The 15,177-nt window shown below is 30.1% G+C and overlaps 1 protein-coding gene across 2 annotated transcripts; it reads right to left on the bottom strand.

Annotated features, from left to right (window-relative positions):
• Positions 1-1,020: 1,020 nt before the first annotated feature.
• Positions 1,021-14,114, bottom strand: LOC130897204 (prolyl endopeptidase). Of its 2 annotated transcripts, none has more exons than XM_057805956.1 (14): positions 14,046-14,114; positions 8,860-8,956; positions 8,599-8,806; positions 8,288-8,491; positions 8,022-8,104; positions 7,828-7,967; positions 6,300-6,456; positions 5,332-5,532; positions 3,845-4,030; positions 3,674-3,787; positions 2,526-2,674; positions 1,846-2,195; positions 1,361-1,554; positions 1,021-1,238 (listed from the first exon to the last, which is right to left on the bottom strand). In XM_057805956.1, the coding sequence occupies exons 2-14, from the start codon at positions 8,923-8,925 to the stop codon at positions 1,173-1,175; spliced, it is 2,118 nt and encodes a 705-aa protein (XP_057661939.1). In that variant the 5' UTR covers positions 8,926-8,956; positions 14,046-14,114; the 3' UTR covers positions 1,021-1,172. The 2 variants fall into 2 exon arrangements, with proteins under 2 accessions (XP_057661939.1, XP_057661931.1); XM_057805948.1 differs by lacking the exon at positions 14,046-14,114 and adding an exon at positions 9,009-9,355.
• Positions 14,115-15,177: the final 1,063 nt, after the last annotated feature.

Below are 15,177 nucleotides of genomic sequence, written 5' to 3' on the forward strand. Positions count from 1 at the left end.
TATGTGACAATGGATGAAACATGGATCCATCACTTCACAATGGAATCATAACGATTATCTTCTGAGTGGACTGCAGCTGGTGAACCACGTCCAAAGGCACAATAGTCATCTAGGAAGGTTATGGCTTCAGTATTTTGGGATACGCATGGAATATTTTTCATCGACTGTCTCCAAAAGAGAGATAATCAATAGCAAATACCACATACAGTTGTTGGATCGTTTGACTTCACAAATCAAGGAAAAATGGCCCCATATATCGAAAAAAAAAAAAATTCACTGTTTCATCTAGACAATGCACCAATTCATAAGTCGATGGCAACGATAGTTAAATTGAACGAGATACACTTCGAATCGCTTCTTCATCCGCCGTATAGTCCAGATCTGGCCCCTAGTGGCTACTGGCTATTCACTGATCGCAAAAAAACTCTCGTCGGTAAGATATTCAGCTCAATTGAAGCCTATTTTGAGGCAAAACACAAATTCTTCTACAAGCACGGCATCGAGAAGTTGAAATGATTGTATTGCTCTTGAAGAATATTACATTGATGAATAAAGTCGATTTTTAGCAAAAAATGTGTTTCTCTTATATATTCACACGACTTATTGAGTGATGTATTATTTTTTAATTATCCTTGCAATGGCAAAATATGATAAGACTAGGTAATCGGGAGTTTCTTCTCTCTAAAGGATCTACACTCATTGCTTTCCACTAGACCTATTCTAATTAGGAGAACCTAATAATTTTTGTATCAGGTGGTATTGGAATTCAAAAAAAGAACAAATGAAATCATCTCACAGCTAAAGTGCTTCTGGTTAGTTAAAGCCTTCTTTCTAAATTCTTTTTCCCTCCACCACACAAAGACTAATAAAAAGTATCTACGCTTCCAAGTATATTGGCTTCTTTTTTATCTTTGATTTCTGTGAGACCAAACTAAAGAGAATTTGTTACTTCCAATTTGCCAAAATCTTCTTACAAGAAACATATAGAAATTCGTCAAGCAAAATGAAACAATTTGAAAATAGATCTTTATTTTTATTTCTAAGATAAATGTTTGTAACTAGCTCTGGTAATGTATATAAACGTATAAAGTAGTTATAAAATATTTTCAACATTAATGGCAATTGTGATAAGGTACAATTTGAATTGTATTTTTATATTTTCCTTGTTAGATTCATTCAATGAATTTAAGTGATAATGCCCTGGATATGAAAGCAAAGTAGTCTGTCACCTCTTCAATCTAAAACAAAGAATATTCTTTCAGTATTACCGAAACTTCAGAAAATATTTCATTTTTCATTATAAATTTTTCTATCTAATTAGAAGACTAATTATTGTAATTAGTTTATTTTACACACTTACAATTTTGGATGTGGGTTTCCCTGCTCCATGACCAGCTTTAGTTTCTATGCGGATTAGTAAAGGATTTTTCTGAAATGGAGACCTGCCTGCTCTATAATGTAGTTCAGCTATAAACTTGAGAGAATGCAATGGCACCACTCGATCATCATGATCAGCCGTCAACAGAAGTGTTGCTGGATACTGTTGTGTTTCGTCTACAAAAAATATAAATTTAAAATTCCATTTTATAAATAAGTCACTAGCAAAACTAAAAAGAAATCCAATAGGTTATTTCCATCTAATTGGTTTAAACATACCCTATAGTGTGAATACCAAAAAATATTTTCCAATAATTCTTATTTGAGAATTACTGTTTTTAGCAATTTTATTGTTAGGAATGTATATAAGAACAAATTAATTAAATTTTGTGCCAACTACTTACTAAGATAATTTGTGATTGCTTTATATCTATTTAAAATTGGCATATTCTGCATCATATTAATTACCTTGTGGCACCCGAATATTATGCAATGGTGAGTACTTGTATAGATAATTAAACTGATCTTCTTCTTCAGAGTTGCCATAATCTGATTTCCATGCATAACCTATGGTAAACTTGTGATAACGCAACATATCTAAGACACCAACTTGACAAATAGCGGCTCCAAATAAATGAGGAGCTTGATTTATACAAGCTGCTACTAGTAGACCACCATTCGAACCTCCTTGTATGGTCAGTTTTTCTACAGATGTATATTTTTCTTTTACCAAGTATTTAGCTGCATACTGAAAATCATCAAAACAGTTTTGTTTATTTCCAAAACGACCTCCGTTATGCCAGTTATCTCCATATTCCCTATAATAAAAAAAATGAAAAATTGTGAATGTTTATATAATTAAGTATCACAAAAGCTAACTGAATATCAGGATGGATATAATATAGACTAAGGAAAATCTGAGACGTGAGATACATGACACATGTGTGACAAATGTGTGGAAAATCGCTGAAGATTTTGGTAGTTATATATAAAAACAGCATAACAGGCTTCAGTGGTAGTAGTTTCTTCTGTAATCATGAATGTAGAACAAAAAAATGATGTAATATATGACTAACCATGGACAAGTCTTGATGAAAATAAGGTTTTGCATAGTTTCGAAGAGTTTAACAGAATTCTGAATTACTTACCCGCCTCCTCTAATATTTGCTAGAGCAAAAATGCCGTCAAAATTGTTTATAAATATAAGACGAGAAACTCCAAATGATGGTGTCAAATTAACATTAAAGCCTCCATAACCATACAACAGACAGGGTTTTGTAGCATCTTTAATCAAACCCTAAAATATAAACTGAATTAATAAAGCTCTTGTATAGTATAAATTATAGTAGTCAGTGAGTCTAGCTACAACACTGCAATTTTCAGTTGGAAGATATGAGAATGTACTAAGTTGGAATGGGTGATATTCATACTAAACACTCAGTTTACTACCATTACATCAAGTTGTCTATACAATTGCCATTTAGCTACCTAATTTTCCACTTTTTTCTGTACGAATTTCCACAATACCGTCAAATTAATAATCATCTTTTAATTTACCCTAAAAACTGATGTACATAATTCTGGGTCATTTTTTTAAGGGGAAACTGAGCTAATACAAATATCAACACAAAAAGATTATTTAAGACTTTTTGTAAATTGCATGTGGCGTTAATTTGTACAAAAATGAGCTAGTATTATGGAATTCGCTATCTTCCTACATAAATTCTCATTCTTCGTTGAATTTCTTTTCCAAACTTCGACTTTTTCCCATATTTTTCATTATTCTCATTATATTCTATATTTCTTCTCCATTCCTCACAATTTTTACTATTCTTCTACAAAAATGTACACTTCCTTTTCCACAGTTTTTACTATTTTCTTCCAAGACATATAATATCTCTTTTTCCACATTTTTACCATCCCCTAAAGATTCCCACGTTTGCTGTATTCTCCAGTCTTATTTCACATTTTCACTATTTTCCTCCAAAGATTACTGCTTTACCATGCTTTTCTTCAGTCTCATTGTCTCTTTTTCCACATTTTCCTTATTCCCATTATGTCCTTCATTTCCATTTTAATATTTTTTCTCCCTCAAAAGATTTACATCCATCTTTTTCACTATTACCCTCGATCTCAGCAGATTTTATTTTGATTATAAAAATCAGCATTAGAAAGTGTACTTATGTGTGTTATATTAAATTAATAATAAATAAGTTATTGAAGTTGTAGTGCAACATGATTAAATTCTAGATTAGTTGATTGATGTAACTATTTAACAATAGTAATAAATAAATACCTTTTTATTTACTATGAACATGGGAATTTCGGTACCATCCTTACTTTTATAAAATACCTGCTGTGTTTCATAGAGCGAAGCATTAAAATCACCAACTTTAGTTTCGTGCCAAAGCTGTAATAATTTAAGCAATTAAATATTCGATTAGAAATTCATGTTGAGGTAACTTACAGATTCCTTGATTTCGTTGTTATCAAAGTTTACTTTGTAAATAATATTCGGAGTCAAAAATGAACAGAAGCTGTAAAACATTTCTTTATGGTAACGTTTACCTGATATGGCAGAAATAGTTCCAACATCTAACTTGAAATCATAAATCTTATTACCAGTCTTAAGGTCGTATATACTCATGGCGTTCTGTAAAATTATTTCACCACATTTAAAACAATTAAATATTTATTAAATCTGCAAGCAAGTTGGTGTAAACTAACAAGTTGGAATTTCTGAAACCCTTGGTGATATTCATACTGGACACACTCTTTACACCAACACTCACAATTACTCTGTCTTCAAAGAAATTTTCTTGGGGTGTAGTTTCAATTCCATTAATTTCTTACTTGAAACAGATTTGTTCTTAAATTTTGAATCAATGACCCTAAACAGGTTTCTTTGAAACTCACCAGTTTTCAAATTTTAAATCACTTAAACTAAGTGTTAGTTTTTTGTCAAGTCCGTATGCTTCTATTTCAAGGATACTTCATTTACTGTTCAGATATTTGATTTCTAGGTCTAGCCATTTCCTTCTGGTAATCTTCCGAACTCTATCTGAAACCATATTCTTGCTCACGTCAACTTTGATAAAAACTGGAAAAACACTTAACTTACAGCATGATTTAAGAAATCAAATATCAGCAATTACCAATCTCATCTTAATACTAAGTTTTACCTACCTCTTCTTTCCATTGACCGTGGAGTCATAACAACTAAGTTGGAATTTCTGGAGCTGTTAGTGATATTCATACTGAACACACTACCACTACACCAACACTCAAATTACACTGTCTAGATACAAAGTCGAATTAGTTGTTTGTTGGTAATCTTCATTGTGTTCAGTAGGTACTTAGTAATCACAAACAACTAATTCGAGTAAGTACCTAGACATTGTAATTGTGCGTTCAATATAAATATCACTAGCGGTTTCAGAACTTCCAACCTAATTGTCATGACTCTACGGTCAACGGAACAGGTACGTAAAACTTACTATCTATTGAATCAGATTTATAAGTTTCTCAAGTCGTGCTGTTGGTTGTTTTTCCAGGTTTTATTAAAGTTGACATAAGTAAGAGTAAGTAAGTAAGTTTCAGATAAAGTTCATGTTTGCAAAAGGGAAATGGCTGGACCTAGAAATCAAATATCTGAACAGTAAATGAAGGATTCTTGAAATAGAAGCATACGGACTTTATAAAAAATTGACACATAAATTAGGCAATTTAGAATTTAAAAACTGGTATAAGTTCCAAACAAATATGTTCAGAGTAATTGTAACTAAGTAAGAAATTAAAACTGCACCCCAAGAAAAGACGGTGTAATTGTGAGTGTTGGTGTAAACAGTATTTTAACTATAACAAGCTTTTAATAAATTTATTGAATTAAATAAATCAATGCTGTATAATGAGGTATTAAAGTGGAATATATCAACAAAATTTGGAAAGTATTACCTTTACATCTCTGAGGTAGCAAACAACTATCATATTATTGTTAATAATGTGAGCCCAGTCCAAAACATCTTTATGGTGCTCTGGAATCAAATCCACCCAATTGTCTTCTGAAGGATTTTCAAAATCTATAATAATTATTCTGTAGTTTGGTGCACTTTTGTTTGTTCTAAATACAAACTTCGAATCCAAATTTGTTAAATACTGGAAAATAATCAAAACTTTATTCTGTGAAAACAGAATCAAGGATTTGGCTTTATTATAACTATATATCCAAGAACAGGAAATACTATCAATTTTTAGTACAAATCATAATTGTATTTATGCCAAATCCTTCTCTTATGAACTACAAACTTAAAAATAAAATCAACTTTTTAACAAATCATTCTAGTTATTAAAGTTTCTACATCAAGGTATTTTTTTCTTAGTAGTCCAGAATTGTGTGCACTCATTTCTAGAATTTTTGAAAATAAGGGCATTTAAAATATTCTTTAAAACTCAATAATAAGATAAATAAAATAATTCAAAGAGTCAAAGCAGGAAATTTAATTTATCAAATATAAGCAAAATGGTTTCAAGAATCTAAATTTTAGGAGTGAGTGGTATTAAAATCATGTCATCTCTTACCCATTTCATTCAAATACAGTGTAGTTTTGGAGTGTAACCAAGAGTTACTAAGTCATATTTTTCTCAGAAGATATATGCAAACTCATTCGACATTTTGCACATATAACGTGCCCTTTTAATAATTGGATAGATATCGCCATTTTTCAATTAATTTAAAGGAGATATACAAAACTGAAACTATCCTGTATTCATCTGAAATGGAGTATGCAGTGACATGAAACTAATTCTATATCACATTATATATATATATATATATATATATATATATATATATATATATATATATATATATATATAAAAGCAAAAATACACAGTGAAGATTTTATTTTAAAGTACCTACTTACCTCATAATCAGCTTCTAACTTTGTAACAACAGGAGTAAGTTTTAGTGTTCCAGTAATCTGTTTACTATCAAATTTATTGAAATAAAGTAAATTGTTTTTACAACCTTTAATTGGAGTAACCACTAAGTAATTTCCACAATGGCTAACATGTGCACCCCTAAAAGAAGAAGGAAATACCTAAGACTGCTGCCATACTTTTATTTTATCAAAGTCCTACACAAATTAAGAACATGACTCAAATCATAGATATTATTTGGTTTAAATTCATTTATTGTTTCTAATTTCACTGGTTTTAATAACAATAAATGCACTTGATTAAAATATGTTTTGATACATTCTATATAAGACTATACTAGATGATATAAAAGAATTATCCATAAATTTTGATTGTATTCTGTGTTATATGAAAGATCATATTTCATTTCAGGTTCATATGAACTGAGACAATATTGTAGGCTTAGTACAACTAGGTAACTTGTCTTTTTTGGAAAATTATTTACATACTGATTTGTAAAGCTATGATTCAGTTCATTCTAATGCTATTACCAGATAAGTCGTACATTTCAATTGGTGGCGCTAAATATGTTTAGAAATAGGTATCTCTTGAATCAGAATAATTCTTGTTACTACAGCAGGTATTTCAAGTTACCTAGTTCTTGCCGGACCTAGACCTCACTACATACAGTTATCTAGTTGTTTGATTATCATATTGTAAATAAACTGATTATATGTTTTTCTATGCGGTCTCAAAGTTGTGCAAAAATATGATTTCTAGAAGCAAAAAGGTATTAGAAGCAGCCCTTAAAAACCGCAATGTACGCTCTGGTAAGTAGTTTCTTGTTTTATACTTTTGACTATGAGAAAAAACAGCAATTTTTTACTGCCCAAAAAAAGTTTGTATGAGGAATCATTGCCAATATCAAATGGAAAGTATACTGATTTAAACTCTCTTTTTACATCCATCCCTACAAAAATAAATTTAGAATGCAAACCATTTTATGAAAATATTTCTCCCAAAGAAAATACCAAAAATAAGAAATTTAAAAACTCATGTCACCAAGAACTTGAAGAGTCTCTAGACTGTGAGTGACTAGTTTAATTATTTTTTCAAAGATTCAAAATGTTTTGTTTGTTTTTTTTTATTGAGGATTTAAAACTCAATGCTCTATGTTCATGTAACTTTTTTTATTTATTTTGATAACTTTTTTACATTCAAAAGTAAATAATGCATTGACCTTATTAACAGCTAGGTAACTGGATAAAATATTAATTGAGTTGTTAATATCACAAATGGATAACTTATTTTGACTTCAATTAATATGCTAGGAAAAAATTCTTATTAATCTAAACATTACAGTTTATTTAATAAACAAATACAATAACAACCCATTATTCAAAAGCAGGAAAAAATGAACAACCATAAAAACTACCAATTTTTTTCACTAGGATTTCCCAGAAAAATTATTTTTCTAGATACCTAGTTGATGTACTGTGTAATAATAATATCTAAATTCAACAAAATACATACATTCTAAGTTGGTGATCATCAAACTCCACAGCCATAATATCATCAGACTGGTTTGTACCTAATCTATGATAATAAAGTTTTTGGTTTTCACTGGATTTGGTTTCAGAACCATCAGTCTTACCAGTTTGGTGTAAGTAACCCTACAACAAAGTAAGTAATATGCTTTTAAAAAGGTGCCAGTGTGTTACATTTACCCCATAGAAGAATCCTTTGTTATCATGCATCCAAGTCATTGGTGAATATTTCACTTTTTTAAGAATTTCGTCATAATCTTTACCTGTAACAAATATATGTTTCAATACAATTAATTTAAAGATATATTTTTTGGCCATATCAATAACCTTCAATGCAATAACAACCACATTCAATAAAAAAACTGGAGTGTTATTGTATTTTTCTGGAATTATTACTATTCACATTTCATTTTTTGAGAAATACTTAGTAGATATATAAAACTTACCAGTTTCTACATCTCTAAATTTAATCTCAATCCAGTCTGACCCACTAGCACTTAGTCCATAAGCAAAAGTACTACCATCTTCAGAAAATGCTGTGCCAGATAAAGCAACTGTTCCATCTTCAGAAAAAGTATTTGGATCTAAGAATACTGTAGCCTCTGTATCAAAACCTTCTTGCACAAATATTACACTTTGGTTCTGTAAGCCTATAAGGATAATCACTTGATTTGAGTAGGAACTAAGTTGATTTATAGTATTTAATTAAAAAATCACTTATAAAAATAATAGAACCAGTTCATGAAGATGTACTAACCTGTATTTCTGTATTGGTAATATTTTTGTCCATGTCTAAATGGTGCAGAATATTTAGGATAGTTCCATAGATTTGTAATTTTTTCTTTTATTTGATTTTTATAAGGGCATTCGTCTAAATATGGCCCAGTAATAGCGTTTTGAGCATTAACATAAGCTTGTGTTTCTTTAGAATCTGGATCTTCTAGCCAACGATAGGGATCGGTAACCTTTAATATTATTTATAAATACATCAAAAAATGGGGCAATAATATTATAATACCTCAGTTCCAAAATAGTTGTCTTTGATTGATTCGTCTCTACGAGCTTCTGGATATTTGAAAGACATTCTTCTTGTTAAAATGAATACAAAAAAGTTCCTAAAATTTGATTGAACTACAATATTACCAAAGTTCGTAAATCGGTTGTTACCTATTTTTTAAGAGAAAATGCATGAATGATAAGAAAATATGTTAAAGATAGAAATGACTGTTTTTGGTTATGCCGATTTGAAGTTTAAAGGTTTTGACATATTAAAATAATTTCTAATGGGGGTAGTGAAACCGTCACAAACTTCCTTCAACCAATAAACGTTGAGTGCAATTAAAAAAATATATATAATCGTATATCAACTTGCAAACTTTAAGGCTGAGGTCTCGGTGTAGAAATACTATGATACTAAAGAATAAAGTCCCATTCTTTTTCTAAATAATGATAAATAATTATTAGTGTCAAAAGTAACAATTTTCTTTATTCTTCACATGTGAGCACACCCTAAGCTAATGGAAGTGGCTACCCATTCATTGAACCGGGAGTCGGGATGATATATTAGGTTCTATTTTTTAATAACAATGATATATGGGATCAATTGTTGAAAAAACGTAAGAAAATGTTACAACATTAAAATTATTTATTTTATATACTATATAGGAATATAAGAGCAGTATCACATATTTATATAGTACACTTTTTGAAATGAAAATATTGCAATACACATTACACTCCATTATAGAAGTTGTCTACTTTTATCTTAGCAACGGATCTAACATTATTTTTAACCCATTTATGGAGGGCAAAAAGAAGAAAGATATCTCATATGGGACAAAAATTGAAAAAATTTCCAGTATACGGTAAATAACATTTCAAAAACCTTCCAAAGTGGTGCTGATGTAGACAAAGGGTTATGAATGTAGTCACTGTAGATTAATTGAAGTATATCGTTCCAAGAAATTTAATATAGTTAATTATTGAAAATTTCAACAACTTGTTTTAAACAAATGTGTGAAAAGTTATTCAAGGCCTGAATGATATTTGGCGCTTGTTTTAAAATTTACCCAGAGTGTAAATTAGGTTTTAGTTCATTAATTTTATATGGAAATTAAATGCCTGGTTATGGTTTTATTTAAATTGTTTCATTTCAAAACTAAAAATTGCAGAGCATTTCTGATCTTGTCAGACAATTTTTCTTTGTGTATTTTTTTAATATATTCAGGAAACTGAATTATATGACTAAAGATATTTAAAATTAACAAACACTGGTACTCATGAAGACAATAAAACATTGTAAGTATTACAGTTAGAACCAAAATTACTGTTTAAAAAAACTTGTAATAAATACAATTTATAGTGAAAATAGAATCAGGACTTATAAGTAGATAAAAAATGATAACAGACCACTATGAAATTTTAATAAAAAAAAAAATTATTAATATCTTTGCATATGTCAATCATATTCTTCTAATGTGAACTAACTTTTAATCCGAAGTACACACTTTATACTGATTTTTTTTAATAAAGTTGGATGATTTCTCATCGTAACATCCGGTATTTCTGACAAGTTTTCTTATCAAAGTATTCAAACAATGTGATGTGTCTCTTATACATATTAATTCACGCATTTACATTCCTTTTAACAACGTTTAACAAATAAGACGGAAATTATTCAGAATTTTCAATGTAAAAATAAAGACGATTAAAAAAATATCTGAATCATTGTTTTCGTATATTATTCGAAGTCACGTTGTGTCTTTAATCAAAATAATGTTCATATTCATTTGATAGGAATACATTTTCGCTGAATTTGCAGTCTTATTAATTATCATAAAAGTGCATTCCAATTTGATATAGACACAGAATTGGACTCTACATGACACAAAAGTGAAAGTATTGTTTTGGAATTGAAGAAAAAATATATGAACATTTAGCAATGTTTTATGACATTTTTTTAACAAACTATATTTATTCAACCAAAGTATTATTGATAGATTCAGTTTTTTTGTAAAAACGATTAAAAATTTCGGTAATTCATGCAATTTACAAATTTTATTATTCATTAACAAAAAATATATTTATCGAATATTTGAGATTTTAAACAGGAATACATGTAAGTAATTCTGTAATCGGAACATTTTTGTTTTGAGTTTCTAAGTCTAACATTGAAAAAAGCATCGAATCGAAATCGAAAAATCGAAAATAAATGTGGTTTCAAAAATTACTGACATATGATCTTTTACTTGCAAAGTCGCTTATTCACTATCATCGGTATGCCAGTGAAAAAAATTGTTAATTTTACCACAGGATATGAGAAATACTTTTCACAATTAACACAGATGCATTTAGTCTATTGTTTCAAATAAATCTACATATTGTTATTAACAATAATTCGATTAATAAATTTGAATTATAAATTCCTCAGTACCTTACTGTACAGATTAGTTATTAGGTCATTACTACAAATTACGCATACATTTTCATAGTTGAATTGTTTTGTATCAAACTGTAATTGTAATTGAATCGGAATTTTAATTTGCGACAACTGGAAGATTGCAAAATTTAAATATTATCTATACTGAAAATCCGATGTATCAGAAATTTATGATTTCCACGAATTATTAGATTGTAAATAATAACTAGTAAAACTATCTCTCTTCTGAAGCTCATTCTCCGATATCGGTTATCTGGGTTATCTCTGTGAACTTAACTCACTACCGAAAAAAACATTGGCCTGCTCATAATGAGCACGAAGTAGGAAAATACAATGTTAAACGGGAAGCAATTGTCGATCTCAAAACCCAATGCCACCATTACATATTAAATTTAGTCTTGATAAACAATTTGTAAAGGCTCTTAATCATGAGTCTAAAGCTTTCAAATATTTGAAAAGTTTTTCCCAAAGCTCTCAGAGGCGAAAATTAAGGCTGGAGTCTTTGTAGGTCCTCAAATAAAAAAAATTGTGGTTTTTGTAGAGTTAATCAGCAATAAAGAGAAAAAATCCTGGGTCAGTTTTAAGGCAGTAGTTCATGGTTTTCTTGGAAACATAGAGTTGAAAAGTACGGAAAGCTGATCACTGACATGATCACAAATTTTTCTATCATGAGATGTAGAATGTCTCTAAAAATGCATATGTTACATTCTCATCTAGATAAATTTAAAGATAATATGGGAGCTTATTCGGAAGAACAAAAAGGAACGCTTTCATCAAGACATAGTAGAATTTGAGACGTGACCAAGGCCAGTATACTGAAAGCTTGATCTATATTTGGGGGTCAATAAGAGAAACTTGTACCGGACATGACAGAAAAAGTAAAAAAAATCATTTTTAAATTTCTTAATTTCATTTTAAAACTGTTGTTTTTTGATATTTTTATTTCTAGGTATAAAAGCAATAAATATAAATAACGTATAACCCGTGCACAAAAATTTTGTATCCCGGTGTTATGTAATAAATAGTTTTGGTATACACGAGGATATATTGCAAAATTCTTAGCCTACTATAGAACCAAACAAAGTTTCAATGTCAAAATATTTTATTACTCAACATATTCTCCTCTTAATTGGATACATTTATTAAAGCGAACCTGCAACGTCTCTAGACCTTTCAAAAAAAATGTTTCTTCTTGTTCTGCAAACCAGACCTCCACAGCTTTTATTACTTCCTCGTTGGATGAAAATTAACGACCTCTTAAACTTTTTTTCAGTTGAGGAAAGAGATGATAGTCGGAAAGACCCAAATCTGGTGAATAAGGGGGGTGTTCTAGTAATTCAAACCCTAAATCACGAATTTTTGCATGGCATCATGAGATTTGTGTGCAGGGGAGTTGTCCTGCAAAAACAAAACACCTTTGGATAGCTTTCCAGTAGAGTGGTCAGTGATGTCGAAAATAGTAATCTCCAGTTATTATTCTACCCTTATCCAAAAACTCAATCATCAATCAATCAATTTCAATCTCAAAAAACTGAAGCAAGAACTTTTCCAGCAAATTTTAGGACACGAATCTTATTAGGTCTTATAGAACCAGAGTGTTGCCATTCCATCGATTGTTGCTTTGTTTCTGGATCGTAGAAATATACCCAAGTCTCATCCATAGTAACAATTCGGTTTAAGAAGTCTACATCGTTTTCAAATCGAGCACAGATCGAACACGATTCTTCTACCTTTGCACGCTTTTGGTCAACATTAAAACATTTGGGGATCCATTTTACAACATATCTAAATTGACGTGAACTATATGATGAACGCGTTCGTATGAAATATTCAGTGCTTCAGATATCAGTTTTAGCCCAATTTGATGGTCTGGTAAAATCATTTCATGAACTGCATCGATATTTTCGGGGACTGACACAGAAACTGGCCTTCCCGATCAATCATCATCTTCAATGGAAAATTTACCTCTTTTGAAAATTGCAGTCCAATTTTTCACGGTCGCATACGAAGGACATTGATCACCAAGGGTATTAAGCATATCTTCGTAAATCTGCTTACCTCTTAACCCTTTTAAATACAGGTACTTGATGATGACTCGATACTCCAGTTTTTCGATTTCCTCAATTTCGGTGGAGATCTTTTTTCTTTAATTTATTGCATAGCTCTGGTTTACTTTTTTGACGTCAAACTTTACACTGACACTTCTAATAAGTTATTGTTCGTTGCTATGGTAACGCAATATTTTGTTTATGCATGGAACTGGTCTAGGCAAATACATCCTCGTATGGTATGGTATAGTTGTTCGTGTTTCACCTTTCCCAAATTTAAGAGAATGCCTTTCCTAACAATATTTTATTTAGACAATATTATTACACTTATTATTCACTGTAACTGAATTTTAACTACTTATAACATCCGCTCGATCTTCATCATAGTATCATATATCTATATATTTTGTTATATTCAAGTTTAGGTTGAATTAAATTGAACCATTTTTTTTTCATTACAAAAACAAATAACTTTCCATTTCCGCGTTACAAATTTATCATCTATAGACATTATTAATGATCGAATATTGTCAAACATCCTTTTTTGTATGCTGTTATTGATATATATTTGAAAGTATAAAAACAAGAATAGATGAATATGTTTAAAATGGGTAGGTAGGTGTGTTGCTATAAATCCTAGGCACGCAACTTTCCGTAGGTATACAATATAAAGGGACACTCCTTGAAATTAATAATTAACAAGTTTCATCCACCTACCAAATAATAAAAGAGCACAGTTGAATATAATTTTGAAATGACACACGCGCTAATTACCACGAGAATGTCTAGAAAACTAAGTACAAAAGCCGCTATTGTTAAAAGGTATATATCATTGTATAATAATAACTCTAATTTTATCTATAATACCTCCTTATAATTGTGTACTCAACAAAATGTCCTAAATACTTTGTATTATAGAGTTAATTCAGTATGCTGTTTGTTAGGAGTGTGGAAGTTTTCTATACAAAAATTCCTTCGTTTATATATCAATTATGAAAAATATTATGACCTCCTGGGGGTAAAGACCCAAAACAATAGATAAAAGTATCAAATCGGAAATCAATACTTTGATAATAGAACGTTGTAGATGCCGGTCTATTGATATTCCGACAATTATTTTAGGAATGAATTAACTTTCCGTGAATCACGTGGGGTTTAATAAACCCGAACGAACCAGAAATCACTATATCTCTTCCAATGTCCACGCGAACACTTCGAAACCTTATTAAACCAAAAATTAAACATTTTGTATTTTTTTGTTTCAGCTTTCCATTTCCTCGATGAAATTTCAAGGAGTAGGCAGATTGAGACCACGGAATCGGATCTCTTCTCACCAATGAACGAATCATCATTCTATCCCACCCGTCTTCTGTTCATATGTATATACATATTTATATTTTTGAAATTCTCGACGTTTTGGCTTCCACTTTTCTACTTTGAAGCGTCCTCTACACGCATCCGCCAAACCATCCACACTTGCAAATCGGGATTTTTTGTGATGTGAGTGTAGAACCTGCTTAAGGGTTTCGCATATTTGAAGCTACTTGAACCTTTTTCGTGATAAAATATTTAGCCCAAATTCGCTACATACTTTTTACAGAAACATAAGTCCAAGGAAAGGCGAATTGTTTTTTTATCTTTCAAATAATATACCACGCTGTATGTTACAATATAAAATAGAATGAAGGGGATTATTGGAGGTTTATAAAATTATGTACAAATATAGTGAATTCAATGACACAGCAGTGATTATATTTAAACGAGCTTAACATTTTTATATTTACACAAAATATACAACATTCCATATATGTCTCCATTATTGTTAAGGTGAAATGTTGACATTGGAACA

The sequence above is a fragment of the Diorhabda carinulata genome, chromosome 1 (assembly GCF_026250575.1).
Source record: "Diorhabda carinulata isolate Delta chromosome 1, icDioCari1.1, whole genome shotgun sequence".
Classification (NCBI taxonomy): Eukaryota; Metazoa; Arthropoda; class Insecta; order Coleoptera; family Chrysomelidae; genus Diorhabda; species Diorhabda carinulata.